At 47.2% G+C, this 25,610-nt stretch overlaps 1 protein-coding gene across 1 annotated transcript in view; it reads right to left on the reverse strand.

The window, feature by feature from the left end:
* LOC116359656 (neogenin-like) overlaps positions 1-25,040 on the reverse strand; it is a 34,974-nt gene extending 9,934 nt beyond the window's left edge. The window contains exons 1-12 of the mRNA XM_031812829.1: positions 24,894-25,040; positions 24,675-24,724; positions 21,422-21,566; positions 19,804-19,914; positions 17,386-17,580; positions 16,099-16,194; positions 10,355-10,587; positions 4,623-4,761; positions 3,153-3,260; positions 2,110-2,304; positions 933-965; positions 685-750 (exon numbers count right to left, since the gene is read on the reverse strand). Coding sequence (XP_031668689.1) covers positions 685-750; positions 933-965; positions 2,110-2,304; positions 3,153-3,260; positions 4,623-4,761; positions 10,355-10,587; positions 16,099-16,194; positions 17,386-17,580; positions 19,804-19,914; positions 21,422-21,566; positions 24,675-24,724; positions 24,894-24,999 — 1,477 coding nt within the window. The 5' untranslated portion in view covers positions 25,000-25,040. The remainder of the gene's footprint in view (positions 1-684; positions 751-932; positions 966-2,109; positions 2,305-3,152; positions 3,261-4,622; positions 4,762-10,354; positions 10,588-16,098; positions 16,195-17,385; positions 17,581-19,803; positions 19,915-21,421; positions 21,567-24,674; positions 24,725-24,893) is intronic.
* Between the last annotated feature and the right edge of the window lie 570 nt (positions 25,041-25,610).

A 25,610-nucleotide genomic window follows, 5' to 3' on the forward strand; every position in this document is an offset into this window, starting at 1 on the left:
TAGGGCTAGAGTAAGGGTAATGGTTAAGTTTAGGGTTAGGGCTAAGGGTTAGAGTAAGGGTAAAGGTTAAGTTTAGGGTTAGGGCTAGGTAAAGGTTAAGTTTAGGATTTGGGCTAGGGTAAGGGTTAAGGTAAAGGTAAAGGTAAGGGTTAGGTTTAAGGGTTAAGGTAAAGGTTAAGTTCAGGGTTAGGGCTAGGGTAAGGGTTAAGGTAAAGGTAAAGGTTAAGTTTAGGGCTAGGATTAAGGCAAAGGTTAAGTTTAGGGTTAGGGCTAGGGTTAAGGTAAAGGTAAAGTTCAGGGTTAGGGCTAGGGTAAGGGTAAAGGTTACGTTTAGGGTAAGGGTAAAGGTTAGGGTTAGGATAAGGGTTAGTTCAGATGTTGACAGTTGAACATCTACAAACCATCTACTTAGAACTATCCAAATAAAGTGTTACTTATGTGAATAGGGGTTTGTTCAGTTCCTGCACACTATCTTAGCTGAGAAAGACATTAGTGCTCAATGCAGAATTGGTGTCAATTCCATTTCAGCTTCAGTCCAGAAATGAATCCAATGTACCATGGAACTGAACAAAGCCCTATTCACACTAACATCCATGTATGGAGGTGGAATGAAATGGACCCACACTGCAGCCAATTGAGTTGATCAAATCAGAATGGGCAATGGTGACCTGAAAAGGCCATTACCGTGTGAAGACCCAAAGCCATGGTCAAGAGGTGGTTGGTTACTTCCCGGTTTAACTGGCAAATTGGCTGAGATAGGAGACAAAACCACCAGTTATTACACCCAGTTAATTAAATACTACCTGACTTATTTCACCTTACCAGAACGCAGATGAAGGGCTTTAGGCACGTGAGTGAGGAAAAAGAACACAATCTGCACAGTCAATCAGTCATCATTGAGAAGAAGTGAATGGAAGGGAAGAGGGAATTACCTTGGTCATTAGCCATTTTGTCAGAGGATTCAGCTAAACAGGCCAAAGGAGACAGTAGCCAGGGAGAGAAAATACAAAGCAAACACTGGTTAGAGGAGTTAAGGAGAGCAGTGGGAGAAGGAGAGAGAGAGAGAGAGAGGGGGGTAGAGAGAGAGTGGGGGTAGAGAGAGAGAGAGTGGGGGTAGAGAGAGAGAGAGGGGGCTAGAGAGAGAGAGAGGGGGCTAGAGAGAGAGAGAGAGAGAGGGGGCTAGAGAGAGAGGGGGCTAGAGAGAGAGAGGGGGGGCTAGAGGGAGAGAGGGGGGGCTAGAGAGAGAGAGGGGGGGGCTAGAGAGAGAGAGGGGGGGCTAGAGAGAGAGAGGGGGGGCTAGAGAGAGAGAGAGGGGGCTAGAGAGAGAGAGGGGGCTAGAGAGAGAGAGGGGGCTAGAGAGAGAGAGGGGGCTAGAGAGAGAGAGGGGGCTAGAGAGAGAGAGGGGGCTAGAGAGAGAGAGGGGGCTAGAGAGAGAGAGGGGGCTAGAGAGAGAGAGGGGGCTAGAGAGAGAGAGGGGGCTAGAGAGAGAGAGGGGGCTAGAGAGAGAGAGGGGGCTAGAGAGAGAGAGGGGGCTAGAGAGAGAGAGGGGGCTAGAGAGAGAGAGGGGGCTAGAGAGAGAGAGGGGGCTAGGGAGAGAGAGGGGGGTAGAGAGAGAGAGGGGGCTAGAGAGAGGGGGGGGTAGAGAGAGAGAGGGGGGTAGAGAGAGAGAGGGGGGTAGAGAGAGAGGGGGGTAGAGAGAGATGGGTAAAGGGTACAGCATTGGAGGGGTAAGGCAAGCAGGTGTGAGCATCAATAAAGGAGAGAGAGACAGAGAGAGAGGGGAGAGGGAGAGATTAGGAGAGATTGAGAGAGAAAGAAAGAGAAAGAGGGATAGAGCGAAAGAAAGAAAGAAAGCAAGAGCGAGAAAGAGAGCAGGAGAGAGGGCAGGCTCGGCTCAACAGAATGGTATGTTCTTTACCAGCATCTATAGAAAAGGGATTGAGAATGCAGCCAGCTACAGTGAAGAGAAGCTAAGATAATTATTTGAATCTTGACCATTCAGCCCATCACAACGCATATTAACTCAACCAATAAGAACATTTAATACAATCATCCCAATGTTCAACCTTTCAGAGCCTATCAACCTCCAGGGATCCCCCCCACACTTACTCTTGGGGGTGCGGAAGTGTACGGCCTCGGACATTGGGCCCATGCCCTTGGAGTTACGGGCCTGGATCTTGAAGTAGTAGGTGGTGTCCAGAGTCAGCTCCTGGATCTGGTGGGTCAACCTGTTGCCCACCACCGGCTCTATCACCCAGTCATGCACCTCCGCATTCACATCAGTACTGTAGTAGATTATGTAGCCTAGTGGAGCGATAGGGGGAGAGAGATGGGGGGGAAAGGAGCGAGAGAGAGATGGGGGAAAGGAGAGAGAGAGAGAGAGAGATGGGGGAAAGGAGAGAGAGAGAGATGGGGGAGAGAGAGAGAGAGATGGGGGAGAGAGAGAGAGAGATGGGGGAGAGAGAGAGAGAGAGAGATGGGGGGGAGAGAGAGAGAGATGGGGGGAAAGGAGAGAGAGAGAGATGGGGGAGAGAGAGAGAGAGATGGGGGAAAGGGAGAGAGAGAGAGATGGGGGAGAGAGAGAGAGAGAGAGATGGGGGAGAGAGAGAGAGATGGGGGAAAGGAGAGAGAGAGAGATGGGGGAAAGGAGAGAGATGGGGGCAAAGGAGAGAGAGAGAGAGAGATGGGGGAAAGGAGAGAGATGGAGAAAGGAGAGAGAGAGAGAGATGGGGGAAAGGAGAGAGAGAGATGGGGGAAAGGAGAGAGAGAGATGGGGGAAAGGAGAGAGAGAGATGGGGGAAAGGAGAGAGAGAGATGGGGGAAAGGAGAGAGAGAGATGGGGGAAAGGAGAGAGAGAGATGGGGGAAAGGAGAGAGAGAGATGGGGGAAAGGAGAGAGAGAGATGGGGGAAAGGAGAGAGAGATGGGGGAAAGGAGAGAGAGAGATGGGGGGAAAGGAGCGAGAGGGAGATGGGGGAAAGGAGAGAGAGAGATGGGGGAAAGGAGCGAGAGGGAGATGGATGGAAAGGAGCGAGAGATCGGAGGAGAGGAGATAGAGGTAGATGGGGGAGAGGAGAAGGTTAGAGAACTGTTTCAGACCACTTGTTTCTCTGACTGAATAAACCTGATAAGAGTGTGTGTGTGTGGTCTCACCTGTGATTTTTCCATTGGCCTCTGAGGGGGGCTGCCAGTTGACTATGATGGTACGTGGTTTCAGCTCCTTGCTCACCACAGTCACATCTTTGGGGGACGAGCTGGGAACTGTGAAAGTCAAACAGAAAGTCAGTATGGGAACAAGGCCATTAATGAGGGAACGCTTGGCTTTGACATCAAATAGGGGCTGCTTATATTATTACTGTTTGACACCTGTACCAGTGTGTGTAACCTGTACCAGTGGGTGTAACCTGTACCAGTGGGTGTAACCTGTACCAGTGGGTGTAACCTGTACCAGTGGGTGTAACCTGTACCAGTGGGTGTAACCTGTACCAGTGGGTGTAACCTGTACCAGTGGCTGTAACCTGTACCAGTGGCTGTAACCTGTACCAGTGGCTGTAACCTGTACCAGTGGCTGTAACCTGTACCAGTGGGTGTAACCTGTACCAGTGGCTGTAACCTGTACCAGTGGCTGTAACCTGTACCAGTGTGTGTAACCTGTACCAGTGGCTGTAACCTGTACCAGTGGCTGTAACCTGTACCAGTGGGTGTAACCTGTACCAGTGGCTGTAACCTGTACCAGTGGCTGTAACCTGTACCAGTGGGTGTAACCTGGACCAGTGGGTGTAACCTGGACCAGTGGGTGTAACCTGGACCAGTGGGTGTAACCTGGACCAGTGGGTGTAACCTGTACCAGTGGCTGTAACCTGTACCAGTGGCTGTAACCTGTACCAGTGGCTGTAACCTGTACCAGTGGCTGTAACCTGTACCAGTGGCTGTAACCTGTACCAGTGGCTGTAACCTGTACCAGTGGCTGTAACCTGTACCAGTGGCTGTAACCTGTACCAGTGGCTGTAACCTGTACCAGTGGGTGTAACCTGTACCAGTGGGTGTAACCTGTACCAGTGGGTGTAACCTGTACCAGTGGCTGTAACCTGTACCAGTGGCTGTAACCTGTACCAGTGGCTGTAACCTGTACCAGTGGCTGTAACCTGTACCAGTGGCTGTAACCTGTACCAGTGGCTGTAACCTGTACCAGTGGCTGTAACCTGTACCAGTGGGTGTAACCTGTACCAGTGGGTGTAACCTGAAATGGAAAAGTATTTTTTGCATATCCCACTCCCCTGAGACACCCTCAGAGAGTAGGGTCACGGCATGGAATCAGACATTATTGCCGGCGACCCAGGAGCAATTAGGGGTAAGTGCCTTGCTCAAGGGCAGATTTGCTGATTTTCTTTCTCTCTGGGACACGAACTAGCAACCTATAGGTTACTGACCCAATGCTCTAATCACTAGGAAACCTGCCGCATATCAGAGAAAAGCAGTCAATGACAAACACCCACGACAATCAGCTTTGACAGAACCAGGATATTCTGTGTAGTCATGTTAAAAGACACAAACTTCACTGAAGATGCTTTCGTGTGTGTGTGTGTGTATGTACTCGGTATGCCTGTGTATGTGTGCTCTTACTGGTCTCAAAGGTGGTTCCCTGGGCCGTCATGCTCCAGGTGCTGGTCCTCCGGCCCTTGGTCACCATGACAGAGAACTCATAGAGCGTGTTGGGCTTCAGGCCCGTCACCATGTGGCTCAGGTTGGTGGTGTTGGCCGTCTGAAAACACACACACGCAGGCACACACACACGCAGGCACACACACACGCAGGCACACACGCACGCAGGCACACACGCACGCAGGCACACACGCACGCAGGCACACACGCACGCAGGCACACACGCACGCAGGCACACACGCACGCAGGCACACACGCACGCAGGCACGCACGCACGCAGGCACGCACGCACACACGCAGGCACGCACACACGCAGGCACACACACAGGCAGGCACACAGGCAGGCACACACACACACACACACACACACACACACACACACACACACACACACACACACACACACACACACACACACACACACACACACACACACACACACACACACACACACACACACACACACACACACACACACACACACACACACACACACACACACACACACACACACACACACACACACACACACACACACACACACACACACACACACAAACACACAAACACACAAACACACAAACACAAAACCAGTTCATAATGGAAGGTACAGACTTTGACCACAAAGTGGCCCTCAAGACCAACAGAACCATAGTGCTTCAAAGCAGAAACCTGCTCCATGCATCTTTAAAATAAACAGCCATGAATAATACAGGGCCTTCACAGTATTCACACCCCTGGACTGCTCCACATTCTGCTGTTACAGACGGAATTTAACATGGATTCCATTGAGACGTTTTGTCACTGACCAAACCCACCAGAGTGTTTCCAACCCATAATGTCAAAGTACAAATTCATTAAATGAAAAGCTGAAAGCTTGAAAGTCTAAGTATTCAATGTCTTTGTTATGGAAAGCCTAAATAAGTTTAGGAGTAAAAATGTGCTTAATAAGTCACACAAGTTGAAAGGACTCACTGTGTGTAATAAGAGTGTCTAACATGATTGTTTAATGATTACCTCATCTCTGTACCCCACACATACAATTATCTGTTAATAAGTCCCTCATCTCTGTACCCCACACATACAATTATCTGTTAATAAGTCCCTCATCTCTGTACCCCACACATACAATTATCTGTAAGGTCCCTCATCTCTGTACCCCACACATACAATGATCTGTAAGGTCCCTCATCTCTGTACCCCACACATACAATGATCTGTAAGGTCCCTCATCTCTGTACCCCACACATACAATGATCTGTTAATAAGTCCCTCATCTCTGTACCCCACACATACAATGATCTGTTAATAAGTCCCTCATCTCTGTACCCCACACATACAATGATCTGTTAATAAGTCCCTCATCTCTGTACCCCACACATACAATTATCTGTAAGGTCCCTCATCTCTGTACCCCACACATACAATGATCTGTAAGGTCCCTCATCTCTGTACCCCACACATACAATGATCTGTAAGGTCCCTCATCTCTGTACCCCACACATACAATGATCTGTAAGGTCCCTCATCTCTGTACCCCACACATACAATGATCTGTTAATAAGTCCCTCATCTCTGTACCCCACACATACAATGATCTGTTAATAAGTCCCTCATCTCTGTACCCCACACATACAATTATCTGTTAATAAGTCCCTCATCTCTGTGCCCCACACATACAATGATCTGTAAGGTCCCTCATCTCTGTACCCCACACATACAATTATCTGTATGTGTGAGGTACAGAGGGACTTTACAGATAATTGTAAGGTCCCTCATCTCTGTACCCGAAAGATACAATTATCTGTAAGGTCCCTCAGGTCGGCAGTGAATTTCAAACACAGATTCAACCACAAAGACCAGGGAGGTTTTCCAATGCCTCGCAAAGAAGGGCACCTATTGGTAGATGGGTAAATAAAAAAAAGGAAAAAAAATATATTGAATATCCCTTTGAGCATGGTGAAGTTATTAATTACACTTCGGATCGTGTATCAATACACCCAGTCACTACAAAGATACAGGCGTCCTTCCTAACTCAGTTGCCGGAGACGAAGGAAACTGCTCAGGGATTTCACCATGACAATGGTGACTCTAAAACAGTAACAGAGTTTTAATGGCTGTGATAGGAGAAAACTGAGGATGGATCAACAACGTTGTAGTTACTCCACACTACTAACCTAAATAACAGAGTGAAAAGAAGGAAGCCTATACAGAATAGAAATAATCCAAAACATTGTATTGGATTTGCCACAAACATATTTGAGTACCACTCTACATATTTTCAAGCATAGTGGTGGCTGCATCATGTTATGGGTATGCTAGTAATTGTTAAAGGGCTGGGAAGTTTTTCAGGATAAAAAAAAGAAACTGAATGAAGCTAAGCACAAGCAAAATTCTAGAGGAAAACCTGGTTCAGCCTGCTTTCCAACAGACACTGGGAGATGAACTCACCTTTCAGCAGGACAATACCATAAAACACAAGGCCAAATCTACACTGGAGTTGCTTACTAAGAAGACTGTTAATGTTCCCGAATGGCCGAGTTGCAGTTTTGACTTAAATCTAAAGTACTTAAAAATCTAATGGCAAGACCTGAAAATGGTTGTCTAGCAATGATCAACAACCAATTTGACAAAGCTTGAAGAATTTTGAAAAGAATACATGGGTAAATGTTATACAATCCACGTGTGGAAAGCTCTTAGACTTACCCAGAAACACTCACAGCTGTAATCACTGCCAAAGGTGATACTACAAAAGTACTGACTCAGGGGTGTGAATACTAATGTAAATGTAAGCAACATTTCTAAAAACCCGTTTTCACTTTGTCATTATGGGGTAGTATGTATAAAAATAAAAATAAAAATATATATATATATATTTTATCAATTTTGAATTCAGGCTGTAACAACAAAATGTGGAGTAAGTCAAGGGGTGTGAATACGTTCTGTACATAAAGAAATGCCGGATAAACTAAATGAAGGCTATTTATTCCAAAATAACAGCTGAAACGTAGTTGGTATAACATGAAAACAGTGGACACCGTTTGAATAAAGACTAGATGACATGCAGCGATGAAAATACTTCTGATCACTTTACTACGCCCATTTCCTCACTACGCCCAGCAGTCTAATCTAGACCCTGGGTAGTCAGTCTCTCCTGGTGAAGGCTAGTTCAGGTCCTAGCTTTCTAAATAGCCTGTCCCAGTGATGCTAGCCACGTCCTGTAGTGTACTAAACAAGACAAATCTGTCATCCAGGATGTCACAGAGAGAAAAACATCCTATCCTTTTAGTTGAGTGGAGAGGAGCCATCTGTTCAATAATGTAGGTACACGCTGTGTGTGTGTGTGTGTGTGTGTGTGTGTGTGTGTGTGTGTGTGTGTGTGTGTGTGTGTGTGTGTGTGTGTGAGAGAAACAGGAAGGCATTTCTGACAGCTGGGACGAGCACAACAAGGTGAGAGTAATTGTCCAGTGTGAACAATGCCTTTCTACAAAACAACACAGGGTGACTAACAGGTTTGGGGTCAATTCCATTTCAATCCAGCCAATTCAGGAGATGATTCAAAATTATAATTTCAGACTTGAAAATCGCCATTTATTTTGACTGGATTTTTAGCAATTCTCAAATTCAATTCACTTCCTGGATAGACCGAATTGAAATGCAATTGACCCCAACCCCTAATTAGCATCAACATCACACATCATTGTCCTAAATGTGTTGCATTGCGCTAACAGTGACTGCAGTCGCTCCAGACTAGCCTTTTAGCATCTACATCCGCTTTCAATAACCAGACTAGCCTTTTAGCATCTACATCCGCTTTCAATAACCAGACTAGCCTTTTAGCATCTACATCCGCTTTCAATAACCAGACTAGCCTTTTAGCACCTCTGTGTTGGGGGGAGGCAGGTAGCCTTGTGGTTAGAGAGTAACCTAAAGGTTACTGGATCGAATCCCTGACCTGACAAGGTAAAAATCTGTCGTTCTGCCCCAAAACAAGGCAATTAACCCACTGTTCCCTGGTAGGCCGTCATTGTAAATAAGAATTTGTTCTTAACCGACTTGCCTAGTTAAATAACGATTTTTTAAATTCTGAATCTTGACAGTCCCATGTTAGGTGATGGATACAGCAGTCTCTATGTTCAGAATAGGGATTGACTAACTGCTGAATCAGAATATGTGTTGTATGAACAGTCTGTACTCAGAATGCACTGTCAGGCCCCCATTCCCCAGACCTCTGTCTTGTCCTTGTCCTTGTTTAACCACCTATGAAACAACACAGCCGTTATTCGTATTCTGACCCCCCACCACACACCTAATCTTGTTGAGGGAGATAAGTAGATCTTAATTGAGCTAGGGCAGGATGCTATAGCATCTCTTACACCTAGTTGAAGGGTTTGTCTTTCTGTGTTGTATACCATACTATGCCACATTCACAACCTGAGTGAATGCAGTACACTGACTAATGACAGTGCAATCAATGCAATTTATTTGTTAAAGATATTCCCTTTTTCAGAGAGACTATAAACGTTAGTGCTGAACATCTCTGTTGTGTAGCATGTAGATGGGGAAGGCCTGTGGAATGTAGATGGGGAAGGACTGTGGAATGTAGATGTGGAAGGCCTGTGGCATGTAGATGGGGAAGGACTGTGGCATGTAGATGGGGAAGGACTGTGGAATGTAGATGGGGAAGGCCTGTGGCATGTAGATGGGGAAGGCCTGTGGCATGTAGATGGGGAAGGACTGTGGCATGTAGATGGGGAAGGACTGTGGCATGTAGATGGGGAAGGACTGTGGCATGTAGATGGGGAAGGACTGTGGCATGTAGATGGGGAAGGACTGTGGCATGTAGATGGGGAAGGACTGTGGCATGTAGATGGGGAAGGACTGTGGCATGTAGATGGGGAAGGACTGTGGCATGTAGATGGGGAAGGCCTGTGGCATGTAGATGGGGAAGGCCTGTGGCATGTAGATGGGGAAGGCCTGTGGCATGTAGATGGGGAAGGCCTGTGGCATGTAGATGGGGAAGGCCTGTGGCATGTAGATGGGGAAGGCCTGTGGCATGTAGATGGGGAAGGCCTGTGGCATGTAGATGGGGAAGGCCTGTGGCATGTAGATGGGGAAGGCCTGTGGCATGTAGATGGGGAAGGCCTGTGGCATGTAGATGGGGAAGGCCTGTGGCATGTAGATGGGGAAGGACTGTGGCATGTAGATGGGGAAGGACTGTGGCATGTAGATGGGGAAGGACTGTGGCACGTAGATGGGGAAGGACTGTGGCATGTATATGAGAAGGACTGTGGAATGTAGATGGGGAAGGACTGTGGCACGTAGATGGGGAAGGACTGTGGCACGTAGATGGGGAAGGACTGTGGCATGTAGATGGGGAAGGACTGTGGCATGTAGATGGGGAAGGACTGTGGCATGTATATGAGAAGGACTGTGGAATGTAGATGGGAAGGACTGAGAGACGTTTGAACCTCATGTAATTAGTGGGTGGGATTACTTCACATTGATTCATCACCCTGCTAGTGGGATAGCTGAACACACTGATGATTAGAATGGCATAGTGGTAGAATACATATACTATGCTGTGCTCTGATGACACCTTCTACTTTAAAATGAACCGTGAGGGAATAATAAAGCTGTGCTGTTTTGAACGGGGCCCTGCGGGCCATGCTGCTGCGTCCCCGTGACCGTACCTTGAGCTTGGTGTTGGCGGGGATGTTGGTCTTCCAGCGCACCGTGTAGTAGCGTGCGTCCGTGATCTTCTGGTTCTTGGGCAGAGAGTTGTCGGCCCAGGTCACCTTGATGGTGTCGTGGCTGAGCACCGAGGCCTGTACGCCCACGGGAGGTAGCATGGGGGTGGGGTCTGGTACTGGTGTGTATGGCGCATGGAAGAGTTCATACAAATCAACATCAGGGTCTATGGGGTCTGCCAGCAGTTACCAACACACCAGGTTCACAACAGATGGCAAACAGAACATGGTGGAAAAGAGGGAAGAAATTACAAACCAAAAAGTGTGTTTTGTGGCGAGGTCAAAAGAAAAAGAAAAAGCAAGAACGGTCCAAATGAAACGGGGTGGCGGGGTGTAGAGAGAGAGGGAGGGGTTACGAAGAAGGGTAGAAAATATGTTAATGAGTTATTCAAATGAGGGAGGAGGAGAGGGGATTGGGAAGGGTGAAGAGAAAGAGAAAATTCTATTAGATCAACAGACATGGCTATTGGCTACATCAAGGTTTTCTACTGTCTATACAAGGGCTGTTGTCGATCAGACTTGGGTCAAATACCGATTTGTTGTCACGGATTTGATCCAGGGCTGTTGTGTTCAACATAATCAACTCACATTATCAACACTAAGTAAAGATGGATAATCACTCAAAGGAAAGCTACAACTAGAAGGAACGTGCAACAGAGTAATCTCTAGTAAAGGTCAACAGAGTAATCTCTAGTAAAGGTCAACAGAGTAATCTCTAGTAAAGGTCAACAGAGTAATCTCTAGTAAAGGTCAACAGAGTAATCTCTAGTAAAGGTCAACAGAGTAATCTCTAGTAAAGGTCAACAGAGTAATCTCTAGTAAAGGTCAACAGAGTAACATTTAGCCACATGGCTTCAGAATTTTTTGGGGAAAGACAACAGTGCAACAGAACAACAAGATCAAAAATACAAATACCATACTGACTTACCACACCTTTAAAGAAGACTGATTTCTTTCATTATTGATAATAATGTCTCTGACTGCAAGGCTAAACAGTGACTGAAAACGGGGCACTACTTTACAGTGTCTCTGAATGCAGGTCCTACTTTACAGTGTCTCTGTGAATACAGGCACTACTTTACAGTGTCTCTGAATGCAGGCACTACTTTACAGTGTCTCTGAATGCAGGCACTACTTTACAGTGTCTCTGAATGCAGGTCCTACTTTACAGTGTATCTGTGAATACAGGCACTACTTTACAGTGTCTCTGAATGCAGGCACTACTTTACAGTGTCTCTGAATGCAGGCACTACTTTACAGTGTCTCTGAATGCAGGCACTACTTTACAGTGTCTCTGAATACAGGCACTACTTTACAGTGTCTCTGAATGCAGGCACTACTTTACAGTGTCTCTGAATGCAGGCACTACTTTACAGTGTCTCTGAACAGGCACTACTTTACAGTGTATCTGTGAATACAGGCACTACTTTACAGTGTCTCTGAATGCAGGCACTACTTTACAGTGTCTCTGAATGCAGGCACTACTTTACAGTGTATCTGTGAATACAGGCACTACTTTACAGTGTCTCTGTGAATACAGGCACTACTTTACAGTGTCTCTGTGAATACAGGCACCACTTTACAGTGTCTCTGTGAATACAGGCATTACTTTACAGTGTCTCTGTGAATACAGGCACTACTTTACAGTGTCTCTGTGAATACAGGCACTACTTTACAGTGTCTCTGAACAGGCACTACTTTACAGTGTCTCTGTGAATACAGGCACTACTTTACAGTGTCTCTGTGAATACAGGCACTACTTTACAGTGTCTCTGTGAATACAGGCACTACTTTACAGTGTCTCTGTGAATACAGGCACTACTTTACAGTGTCTCTGTGAATACAGGCACTACTTTACAGTGTCTCTGTGAATACAGGCACTACTTTACAGTGTCTCTGAATAGAAATACTACTGTATGCAGCATTGCAACAGAACATTTACTATAGCTGAATCACAATAGGACTGTATATACAGCCATGTCACTCACAAGGAAAGCCCTACACTGACGCTGTGTTCAAACTCTATGCATGTAAGAAGTGAAATGTGGGAATTATTCATCTGTTCATTGTTGCTCATGTAGCCTATCAGCGGATCTCGTGTGTCAAGGGCGAGGGATATTAAACGCCAATGAAAGGGAGTTTTGACAACTTCAAATGGATTGACTTGGTCTTTACCTATGAATAATGTGGTGATGCTTGATCTATCTGGGATTGATTAGATAAATTATGGTCTGATCTGGGATTGATTAGTGATGTCTGATCTATCTGGGATTGATTAGATTAGTGATGTCTGTTCTATCTGGGATTGATTAAATTAGTGATGTCTGTTCTATCTGGGATTGATTAGCATCATCTATGTCTGTGTTACTTAATGATATAGTTGCTCCCTATTGAATGTTATCCTGGTCACGTCTCTTTACAGATGGAGGATACCTCCCTATTGAATGTTACCCTGGTCACGTCTCTTTACAGATGGAGGATACCTCCCTACTGAATGTTACCCTGGTCACGTCTCTTTACAGATGGAGGATACCTCTCTACTGAATGTTACCCTGGTCACGTCTCTTCTAGATGGAGGATACCTCCCTACTGAATGTTACCCTGGTCACGTCTCTTTACAGATGGAGGATACCTCTCTACTGAATGTTACCCTGGTCACGTCTCTTTAAAGATGGAGGATAACTCCCTACTGAATGTTACCCTGGTCACGTCTTTTTACAGATGGAGGATACCTCTCTACTGAATGTTACCCTGGTCACGTCTCTTTACAGATGGAGGATACCTCTCTACTGAATGTTACCCTGGTCACGTCTCTTTAAAGATGGAGGATAACTCCCTACTGAATGTTACCCTGGTCACGTCTTTTTACAGATGGAGGATACCTCCCTAAAGAATGCTACCCTGGTCACGTCTCTTCTAGATGGAGATGCTCTCTACTGAATGTTACCCTGGTCACGTCTATTGACAGATGGAGGATACCTCTCTACTGAATGTTACCCTGGTCACGTCTCTTTAAAGATGGAGGATAACTCCCTACTGAATGTTACCCTGGTCACGTCTCTTTACAGATGGAGGATACCTCCCTACTGAATGTTACCCTGGTCACGTCTCTTGACAGATGGAGGATACCTCTCTACTGAATGTTACCCTGGTCACGTCTCTTGACAGATGGAGGATACCTCTACTGAATGTTACCCTGGTCACGTCTATTGACAGATGGAGGATACCTCTCTACTGAATGTTACCCTGGTCACGTCTCTTGACAGATGGAGGATACCTCTCTACTGAATGTTACCCTGGTCATGTCTCTTGACAGATGGAGGATACCTCTCTACTGAATGTTACCCTGGTCACGTCTCTTTAAAGATGGAGGATAACTCCCTAAAGAATGTTACCCTGGTTACGTCTCTTGACAGATGGAGGATACCTCCCTAAAGAATGTTACCCTGGTCACATCTCTTGACAGATGGAGGATACCTCTGTTATGTAACTAAACACAGTTAGCCACTGTGAGCACATGTCCATCCACCTGCTTCCCTCACTACAATGTCCTCCAGGGGGTTGCTGAGGTGTGTGTGTACTCATTATGGACGCATGGTAAACACTGGTGTTGTGAGAGAGGCAGTAACAAGTGGTTCCCTGGCTCAAGTCGCCACAATGCCAACCAAACGCTTCAAGATGGCAGCAATGAGCGGACTGGCCAGGCTTCGCTGCTAGCTATGTTACGCCATGCTCTGCGCCAGCCCTGGACACCAGATTTTGACCAGGGTCCAGTGGTAATTAGAAAAATCTCTGGTCATCTGGTGTAGCCTACCTCCCCCAAACTCACCCCCACTCTATCCAGCTCCCTCTCTCCTCCCCGCTCCATTTTGTGTGTGTGTGTGTGTGTCTCTCTCTCTCTTTCTAGGAAGCATGGAGGTGGTCCTGGAAACACGGTGTGGTTTTAGGTGGCATGGAAATGGCATCTGTTTTTCACTCTGAGAACTGTGTCTGCAGCAGTAGTCTGTACCAGCCTGGGTTTAGTAGCCTACAGTGCTCTGAATGAAATGTTCCTACCTGTCAAAAAGAACCCCCCCCTCCATGCATTTCAGTCAGTTATCAGATGCCACATATAGGAGAAGGTTTTTATTCTGCTTTGGTTTGATTTATGCTTTATAAAGGAAAGTCACATTGAGTTTGAAAATCTCCTTTTCAAGTCAGTCTTGCATATGTTTTGCACCAAGGTTATCTTCCCACTGGATATTTACTATAATACATCAGTCCCTAAACAACACTCCTAGATTTCTCCCAACTTCTTTTAAGTCAAAACATTATCTAGGTCAACCAGTCTTTTATTCCAAACTTTTTCATCCAATGAACATGCTTGTGGAGCAACTCACTGGTGTATTCAAACTGCAGACTGTATTGGAGGGCTTTGGTTCTGTGTTGAGAGGAGAGCTGGATCTGACAGAGGGTTGCCAAAGCCACAGCAGGGGTGTGTGCGTGTGCGTGCGCGCTTCTGCACAGTGCTATGTATGTATGTCTGTGTGTTCTGTGTGCGTGTATGCCTGTGTGTGTGTGTGCCTGTGTGTGTATGTGTGTGTGTGTGTGTGTGTGTGCCTGTGTGTGTGTGTGTGGATTGCCCCCCTGCAGCATGTTGATGCCATTTCAGTCATCCGGTATCCTGTCCCTGCACAGCAGTGCATGCTGGGATAGCGGAGTGCAAGTACAGACAAACTGGCTCATCAAAACAGAGAGGGGGGTGACGAGGGGTTGGCTTAAAGTCGACATGGGTTTCAGCCATCACTCAGAGTTCCCTGGGGGTGCCTCGACACAGGGTACAGCCTACACTCCTAGTTCCCTCATCTTACGGGTGTCAAAAAATGCGGCATAATCTACAGAGCTATGTTGAGCAGCGACTTCCTGCTAGCAATTCATACTTTGTGTTCAATTGTTGGCATTTGGTATTGTGACCTAAATATCAGCTAATTGTCTGAGTAGCTGTCCTCAGATTAGAGAAATCTGGATTGGAGGATATTTCCTTATTATTCTCTGGGAGACAGGCCTAAGATGAGCCGGGACCACTTGTTTTGTGCAGTGATATTTGTGACAAAGGGAAAGTCAATTACCACAGAGAGAATGGCAGGTCAGAGATGCTCTCTGACAAGTTGATTCTAACGATCAGGTCTGATGGAAGGTAAACTGCACCATATGAATGCAGGAGGAATAATGTCTAATATAAAGTCAAGGCTCTAGTTGGTCAAATAAAAAACACATTAGGTTTTAGTAAGTTTATCTCTGAAGTTATTTAGAGTCAAGCCGCGTCAGGGTATATTTATTGATGATGATGATGATGGTGGTGGTGATGTAACATTGGTCAAAGACTACAGTCAGATTCCTTCTTTAAGGGAGTTAAATGACTTCACTCCCCACTGAAATATGGCAGCAAACAGAAATGACACCAGCATACGTTTTTATGGATGAAACCATTTCTCCATTAAAAGACCATTTCACCGGTCCAGTATGGAGGGTATTAGTGACCATCTCATTGGTAAGGCTATTTAGGGTGTGTCCATGAGACCATTTCACCGGTCCAGTATGGAGGGTATTAGTGACCATCTCATTGGTAAGGCTATTTAGGGTGTGTCCATGAGACCATTCCATTACTCCAGTATTCAGGGTGTAGGGGTATTGTGTAGGTGTCCTACCTGACTGTGGCCTGGTGATGGCGCTCTCGTATACAGGGATCCCCTCCCCCACGTTGTTGAAGGCCTTCAGGGTTATCACATAGTGGGAGCTGGGGTCTGAGGGAAGGAGAGGGCCAGGGAGAGAGAGGGCCAGGGAGAGAGAGGGCCAGGGAGAGAGAGGGCCAGGGAGAGAGAGGGCCAGGGAGAGAGAGGGCCAGGGAGAGAGAGGGCCAGGGAGAGAGAGGGCCAGGGAGAGAGAGGGCCAGGGAGAGAGAGGGCCAGGGAGAGAGAGGGCCAGGGAGAGAGAGGGCCAGGGAGAGAGAGGGCCAGGGAGAGAGAGGGCCAGGGGGAGAGAGGGCCAGGGGGAGAGAGGGCCAGGGGGAGAGAGGGCCAGGGGGAGAGAGGGCCAGGGGGAGAGAGGGCCAGGGGGAGAGAGGGAGAGAGAGGGCCAGGGAGAGAGAGGGAGAGAGAGGGCCAGGGAGAGAGAGGGAGAAAGAGGGCCAGGGAGAGAGAGGGAGAAAGAGGGCCAGGGTGAGAGGGAGAAAGAGGGCCAGGGAGAGAGAGAGAGAAAGAGGGCCAGAGAGAGAGAAAGAGGGCCAGGGAGAGAGGAAAGAGGGCCAGGGAGAGAGAGGGAGAAAGAGGGCCAGGGTGAGAGGGAGAAAGAGGGCCAGGGAGAGAGAAAGAGGGCCAGGGAGAGAGAAAGAGGGCCAGGGAGAGAGAAAGAGGGCCAGGGAGAGAGAAAGAGGGCCAGGGAGAGAGAAAGAGGGCCAGGGAGAGAGAAAGAGGGCCAGGGAGAGAGAGGGAGAAAGAGGGCCAGGGAGAGAGAGGGAGAAAGAGGGGCGAGACGGAGGGGGAGAGAGAGCGCATTATGAAATAATGTAGCTAATCAAGTCCAGACTCCTGAGACCCTCTCCTCATAGGATCAGGATATTCATCATCTTGACAAAAGGTGTATATTGAAACCCATTCTCTCGTTGGGGTTTTAATGAAAAGCTAAATTATGCAACATTATCATAGTGGTCCCCCCAAACCATGTTGTAATTACAGTAGGCTACAGGACACCATGAAGCACAGCCAGCCATGCAGTCAAAGACTGTTCACAGTCATGCATCAAGAACATGGCTCCACAACAACACACTATCAACAATGACGGCAACAACCCAGAGGGCAACAACCCAGAGGGCAACAACCCAGAGGGCAACAACCCAGAGGGCAACAACCCAGAGGGCAACAACCCAGAGGGCAACAACCCAGAGGGCAACAACCCAGAGGGCAACAACCCAGAGGGCAACAACAGGGTGTGCTCACCTAGGTTCTCAATGCTGTAGTAGCGCTGCTTGTAGTCCACCTTGATGGTCTGGGCGTGGGGGCTGCCGATGCCGTAGCCGATGGTGTAGCCTCGTACCACCATGTCCTGGTTCTCCGGCGGCGTCCAGCTCACCACGATGCTGTTGACCAGCGGGCGCACATGTAGCGAGCTGGGGATGTCTGGCACCCTGGACTCTGGAGGGAGGAAAACTCAGGAGATCAAACTTATATCAAATTACAACACAATAAAGAAATTAAACACAATAAATATTAAACACTCCATATACTTTAGACTAGAATCAAGACAATAAAATACATTAAAACTAAACCATAAATATAAAGGTGAGACCACATTAAAAGAGGGTTTGAAGGTATTTATGATGCTGATAAACCAACAAGTAAACAAAACATGTTGGCCCTGAACAATTCAGACTAGTGAAAGTAGTCAAGATCAGGGCTGAGGTAGAGGGATCTGACTGGTCAGTGTATTAAGGGAAGAGGTAAGGATCAGGGCTGAGGTAGAGGGATTTGACTGGTCAGTGTATTAAGGGAAGAGGTAAGGATCAGGGCTGAGGTAGAGGGATTTGACTGGTCAGTGTATTAAGGGAAGAGAGGTAAGAATCAGGGCTGAGGTAGAGGGATTTGACTGGTCAGTGAATTAAGGGAAGAGGTAAGGATCAGGGCTGAGGTAGAGGGATTTGACTGGTCAGTGTATTAAGGGAAGAGGTAAGGATCAGGGCTGAGGTAGAGGGATCTGACTGGTCAGTGTATTAAGGGAAGAGGAAAGGATCAGGGCTGAGGTAGAGGGATCTGACTGGTCAGTGTATTAAGGGAAGAGGTAAGGATCAGGGCTGAGGTAGAGGGATCTGACTGGTCAGTGTATTAAGGGAAGAGGTAAGGATCAGGGCTGAGGTAGAGGGATTTGACTGGTCAGTGTATTAAGGGAAGAGAGGTAAGGATCAGGGCTGAGGTAGAGGGATTTGACTGGTCAGTGTATTAAGGGAAGAGGTAAGGATCAGGGCTGAGGTAGAGGGATCTGACTGGTCAGTGTATTAAGGGAAGAGGTAAGGATCAGGGCTGAAGTAGAGGGATTTGACTGGTCAGTGTATTAAGGGAAGAGGTAAGGATCAGGGCTGAGGTAGAGGGATTTGACTGGTCAGTGTATTAAGGGAAGAGAGGTAAGAATCAGGGCTGAGGTAGAGGGATTTGACTGGTCAGTGAATTAAGGGAAGAGGTAAGGATCAGGGCTGAGGTAGAGGGATCTGACTGGTCAGTGTATTAAGGGAAGAGGTAAGGATCAGGGCTGAGGTAGAGGGATTTGACTGGTCAGTGTATTAAGGGAAGAGGTAAGGATCAGGGCTGAGGTAGAGGGATTTGACTGGTCAGTGTATTAAGGGAAGAGAGGTAAGAATCAGGGCTGAGGTAGAGGATTTGACTGGTCAGTGAATTAAGGGAAGAGGTAAGGATCAGGGCTGAGGTAGAGGGATCTGACTGGTCAGTGGTATTAAGGGAAGAGGTAAGGATCAGGGCTGAGGTAGAGGGATTTGACTGGTCAGTGTATAAGGGAAGAGGTAAGGATCAGGGCTGAGGTAGAGGGATCTGACTGGTCAGTGTATTAAGGGAAGAGGTAAGGATCAGGGCTGAGGTAGAGGGATTTGACTGGTCAGTGTATTAAGGGAAGAGGTAAGGATCAGGGCTGAGGTAGAGGGATCTGACTGGTCAGTGTATTAAGGGAAGAGGTAAGGATCAGGGCTGAGGTAGAGGGATCTGACTGGTCAGTGTATTAAGGGAAGAGGTAAGGATCAGGGCTGAGGTAGAGGGATCTGACTGGTCAGTGTATTAAGGGAAGAGGTAAGGATCAGGGCTGAGGTAGAGGGATCTGACTGGTCAGTGTATTAAGGGAAGAGGTAAGGATCAGGGCTGAGGTAGAGGGATCTGACTGGTCAGTGTATTAAGGGAAGAGGTAAGGATCAGGGCTGAGGTAGAGGGATTTGACTGGTCAGTGTATTAAGGGAAGAGGTAAGGATCAGGGCTGAGGTAGAGGGATTTGACTGGTCAGTGTATTAAGGGAAGAGAGGTAAGAATCAGGGCTGAGGGTAGAGGGATTTGACTGGTCAGTGAATTAAGGGAAGAGGTAAGGATCAGGGCTGAGGTAGAGGGATTTGACTGGTCAGTGTATTAAGGGAAGAGGTAAGGATCAGGGCTGAGGTAGAGGGATTTGACTGGTCAGTGTATTAAGGGAAGAGGTAAGGATCAGGGCTGAGGTAGAGGGATTTGACTGGTCAGTGTATTAAGGGAAGAGGTAAGGATCAGGGCTGAGGTAGAGGGATTTGACTGGTCAGTGTATTAAGGGAAGAGGTAAGGATCAGGGCTGAGGTAGAGGGATTTGACTGGTCAGTGTATTAAGGGAAGTTTTACCGTCCAGGTCGCTCTCGAAGGTCTCTGCGGTGCTCCACTCTGTGGCGGGCCCGGAGCCGTTCACTGTGATGGCTGATACTCTGAACGTGTACTCTGTCCCCCGCTCTAGACCTGACCACAACAACACACAGATAGAAAATCAGTCAGAGTCAGACAGGAAGCCCAGTTCCATTCCTCCCTCTTCTACCCAAAGTGCGCCCTCATCTTGTTCACTCCCCCCTCAATCAAGTGCTTTGAAATGTTTGAGGCGAAGTGAACAAGTAGTGCGCTCTTTTGACAGGCAGACCAAGAAATGTAATTGGGTTTGTGTGCAGAATCAGCCATAGGCTAGGTCCATCAGTTTCTGCAGTTAGAAAACTGTCCAAACTTTCCTTTCAGTGGGCTTCTTAAAGGATGTACTAGCAGTGCATCCCTCACTCCACCACTCAATCGAGCTGGGCATGCAGACACACTAAATATTTGAAGCCGTAATATTTCAAGAGGAAGTCCAATATTTCTTTGCTTGTGTGAAGGGAAAATCGATAACTCTGTCAGGGGTGGGATCAAGAGAGAGCTCGTCGTCGTGGCGCAATTAACATTTTCCTCTTTCCAATCCAATGGGTTTGATAGAGATGAACCTTCTGCCATTGATCACGACGCGTCTGTGGGGGAATTTACACATGAGCAGTTTGAATGTAACCCAAGCAAGCCGTTCCCGATAGAAATCTCAGAGAAGAAAGAGGACACTGTTCACTCCTGGAGGAGTGGAGCTGGATCCCTGCTTGGACCACCATCCCAGCCACATTGCTGGGTCGGCTACATCACCGCCACGGGCGTGTTTTGGAAATTCAAAGTGGTGGGAACCGCCCGCTGTCTTTAAAGAACATGTAGCTGCGCTAACTGGTGCAAACATTTTCTTAAGAATCGGATTGGATTTATCGGTTTGGACGCTAAATGCTAATCGTGTCGTCTCTCCCTTCACTACTACGGGCTGTCCCTGAGGCAGACTGCTGAAAACCACCCAGACACTCCAGGACTCCAAGGCTCTAGAAAGAAAATCTCTAGCTTAAAAGCCTTTGAACCAACAAACACCCCTGTTGCACCCCAAATATAAATCGGGTCTGACTTTCAAGTGTGTATTCTCTTTGATGCTGCACCACACAGCGTGAGACGGGGCCAGAAAAGTTGCTGAGACAACATGTAATATTCATTGCCGTCGCTACAGTCTGATATCTATTGTACTACAGTAACGGTATAATATCAGTTTGGATGTGAGATGTTGAAGTAACACAGACGATGAAGGAAAATGATGACTCCAAACAACACGCCAGACAAAAGGCTCAAATGAAAAGTGCTCCAGTGATACAACATCTGGTCCTATGGGACCACAGTATTCAACTTAGAAACTTCCAATTGGCTCCAAAAGTTAAACTACCAGCAGTAGCCACAGTGCCTTCGGCCTATCTGAAAACTAGATTGTTTTAGTACACGCTAATCAATAATCACATGATTTCCCATGTAAGATATTGCATGTGCATGACTAATTCAACTCCACAATGAGTCATGTGATGAGTACGTGATAGAGTACGCGATAGAGTACGTGATAGAGTACGTGACTTGGTATTATAGGAGAGCTTACCGTCGATGAGTTGGAATAGCTGGGTGCCTCCCGTGGTTTCTGCCGCCTCGCTCTTCCGCGTTCCTTTCCGGTAACGGATCTTATACCCAGTAATCTCGCCGTTCTGGGCGCCTGGTGGTGGGGGCTGCCACCGGACCATGATACTCTGGGTAGGGGGGTGGAACGACACACAGTGAGTACATAGTCTAAGACACGGTTACAGTTTCTACTGCTGAACCACAGGGAAATGGTCATATTCACAGAAAACTGACCCACTGTTTTCAATGTCAACTTTTTCCATTCACAAATTTCATTTCACTTCCTGAATTGCAATGGATACGAGCCCAACCCAAGGACAATACTGAATCATCTCTAGCTGCCACCATTGACTTTAGAGGTGGAATGACAACCACAGGACTTTGCAGATAAAATCACACCAGGGCAATGAGTGGGTGGTTATGGCAATACACAGTAACACCACTCGCTGTGACATTGACGTCACAGGGCTAACCTGACCACGTCTGGTGTAAGGTCAAAAGGCGACATTACACCGGCCTCACAAAGCCTTGCACCAGTCTTATACCAGCCTCACAAAGCCTTGCACCAGTCTTATACCAGCCTCACAAAGCCTTGCACCAGTCTTATACCAGCCTCACAAAGCCTTATACCGGCCTCACAAATCCTTGCACCAGTCTTATACCAGCCTCACAAAGCCTTGCACCAGACTTATACCGGCCTCACAAAGCCTTGCACCAGTCTTATACCAGCCTCACAAAGCCTTGCACCAGTCTTATACCAGCCTCACAAAGCCTTGCACCAGTCTTATACCAGCCTCACAAATCCTTGCACCAGACTTATACCAGCCTCACAAAGCCTTGCACCAGTCGTATACCAGCCTCACAAAGCCTTGCACCAGTCGTATACCAGCCTCACAAAGCCTTGCACCAGTCTTATACCAGCCTCACAAAGCCTTACACCAGTCTTATACCAGCCTCACAAAGCCTTACACCAGTCTTATACCAGCCTCACAAAGCCTTACACCAGTCTTATACCAGCCTCACAAAGCCTTGCACCAGTCTTATACCAGCCTCACAAAGTCTTACACCAGTCTTATACCAGCCTCACAAAGCCTTACACCAGTCTTATACCAGTCTCACAAAGCCTTACACCAGTCTTATACCAGCCTCACAAAGCCTTGCACCAGTCTTATACCAGCCTCACAAAGCCTTACACCAGTCTTATACCAGCCTCACAAAGCCTTACACCAGTCTTATACCAGTCTCACAAAGCCTTGCACCAGTCTTAAAGCAGACTGATGTTAGAGGGTAATGTAGTGGTGAAGGAGAAGAGAACAGGCTGTCTTGTTGGAGAAAGGAGGAAATAAAGACATTCATAATAAATAAAGAGTGGAGGAGAGGAGCCCTGGTGAGAGGAGCCCTGGTGAGAGGAGCCCTGGTGAGAGGAGCCCTGGTGAGAGGAGTGGCTCCCAGCGAGAGAGAGAGCGATAGATTCAGGTCCTTAGCTGCAGGCCCTGCAGTGCACTGTGGGATGGTGTGGAAGGAGGGAGGAGAGATACTGTAGGCTGGGTGGGTGTGTGTGTGTGTGTGTGTGTGTGTGTGTGTGTGTGTGTGTGTGTGTGAAGGGACGCGTGGGGGGAACTCAGCGTGAGAGAGGAGTTAATTAACACTACCCCACTGTCGCTCACACACACACACAAAAACACACACAGGCGTGCCAACATTAACACACATCCATGAGTTGGGGAACAGCACTAATTAAATCTGTGCTAAGTGTGTTCAATTAGTTCATTTCCATTTTCTTATAGTGCGTTCGTATTTCAGCTACAATCTTTCCCCTCACCCCTTCCCCCCTTCTCTAAAATACAAGTTAAATTGAGGGGGGGGGGTTGTGGTTCACATGTTGAGACTACACTTCCCCTTGTATGTTAGTTTTCACCCCTCGGGCCTGGCTGACTGACACGGCCCACAGGACAGAGCAAATTAAACCATTAAAATGACAAATTGCATTTTGTGTTTTAATCTAATTAGAAATGTATTTTATAATGATATTCATCCATATAAGGCCATTCATTACTGGTATCAAACAGTAACATACAGGACAAGTCTGACAAAGGAAGAACAAAGTAAAACCTGCTCTGATTGACCAGTAAACAGAACAAATAAGGTCACAAACCAGTTCTAGATGCAAGTCAGACTGAATCCATTTCTAAATACATGCTACTATAGTGGTACTAAATACACCCCATCTCTATAGTGGTACTAAATACACCCCCCCCCATCTCTATAGTGGTACTAAATACACCCCATCTCTATAGTGGTACTAAATACACCCCATCTCTATAGTGGTACTAAATACACCCCCCCATCTCTATAGTGGTACTAAATACACCCCCCCATCTCTATAGTGGTACTAAATACACCCCCCCATCTCTATAGTGGTACTAAATACACCCCCCCCATCTCTATAGTGGTACTAAATACACCCCCCCATCTCTATAGTGGTACTAAATACACCCCCCCATCTCTATAGTGGTACTAAATACACCCCATCTCTATAGTGGTACTAAATACACCCCATCTCTATAGTGGTACTACATACACCCCATCTCTATAGTGGTACTAAATACACCCCCATCTCTATAGTGGTACTAAATACACCCCATCTCTATAGTGGTACTAAATACACCCCCCCCCCCCCCCCATCTCTATAGTGGTACTAAATACACCCCCCCCCCCCCATCTCTATAGTGGTACTAAATACACCCCATCTCTATAGTGGTACTAAATACACCCATCTCTATAGTGGTACTAAATACACCCCATCTCTATAGTGGTACTAAATACACCCCATCTCTATAGTGGTACTACATACACCAAGCAGCAAGAGGTCCTCACTCAGTTTAACACATCTCCATGTGCTGCAACAGCAAGAGCTCCTGACTCCTGGCTCATTCACAAACGGACACAAGTGAGCTGGATAGAAAGCCTTCCTGTGTGAGATGAGCCTCTAGATGTGTGAGGCTGTAGGAGTTGTGATAGAGAGAGACGAAAGCCTTCACAGGCCCAGTCTCCAGCCGCTTGCTGGGTGGATCGATACAGGGTTCAAGCACAACGCTAGCAGTCTGTGTGTGAGCTGAGCCCACTGACAAGAGCTAATGGCATGGAAAAACAGGGTTAGGCCCACAGCTATCACATCACCTGAGAGGTAGGGAGAGTGTCTGCGTGCTAAAGAGAAGTGGCTGACTTGTGCTTACCTTTGAGTTGTGAACTTCCACAGTGAGGTTTTGAGGAGGGGCACTGGGGACTGTAGGGGTAAAAACAAGGTGTTTTACTCTTTAGAACTCAAGAGAGATCACCTTAACACACCAGGTCTTTAACATCTTCCTCTTCAGAAAGAAGACTGCCCGTTGTGATCTACCCATTTCTCCTATGAGAGAGGAAGAGTTCCGCTCCTTCATCTGTCCCCTGCTTACCATCAGACAGGGTGGTGACGGTGATGTCTCCTGTGGACACTCCCGAACCGTGCTTGTTGAAGGCCACCACTCTAATGCTGTACTCTGTGAACTTCTTCAGACCCATCAAGGTGTAGGACAGAGCTCCAGCGTCTACGTCCTGAGAGGTTGAGAAGAGAGGTGGTACACACAAAGTTAAGCTAGTGCTTCTGTAGATTTATTTTTGTACTTCTCCTTGTTTTGTACTATTACTACCACCATCACCCACTACCACCACCACTATCACTACCACCACCAACTATCACTACCACCACCACTATCACCACCGCTACTACTACTATCACCACCACACCACTATCACCACCGCTACTACTACTATCACACCGCTACTACTACTATCACCACCACCACTATTACTATCACCACCACTACTATTACCACCCAACCGGCTACTACTACTATCACCACCACCGCTACTACTATCACCACCGCTACTACTATTATCACCGCTACTACTACTATCACCTCTACTACTACTATCATCACCTCTACTACTACTATCATCACCTCTACTACTACTATCATCACCTCTACTACTACTATCATCACCTCTACTACTACTATCATCACCTCTACTACTACTATATCACCGATCACCGCCACCGCTACTTATCCACCTACTACTATCACACCTCTACTACTACTATCACCACCTCTACTACTACTATCATCACCTCT

This window comes from Oncorhynchus kisutch, unplaced genomic scaffold (assembly GCF_002021735.2).
Source record: "Oncorhynchus kisutch isolate 150728-3 unplaced genomic scaffold, Okis_V2 Okis03b-Okis08b_hom, whole genome shotgun sequence".
NCBI classification, from domain to species: domain Eukaryota; kingdom Metazoa; phylum Chordata; class Actinopteri; order Salmoniformes; family Salmonidae; genus Oncorhynchus; species Oncorhynchus kisutch.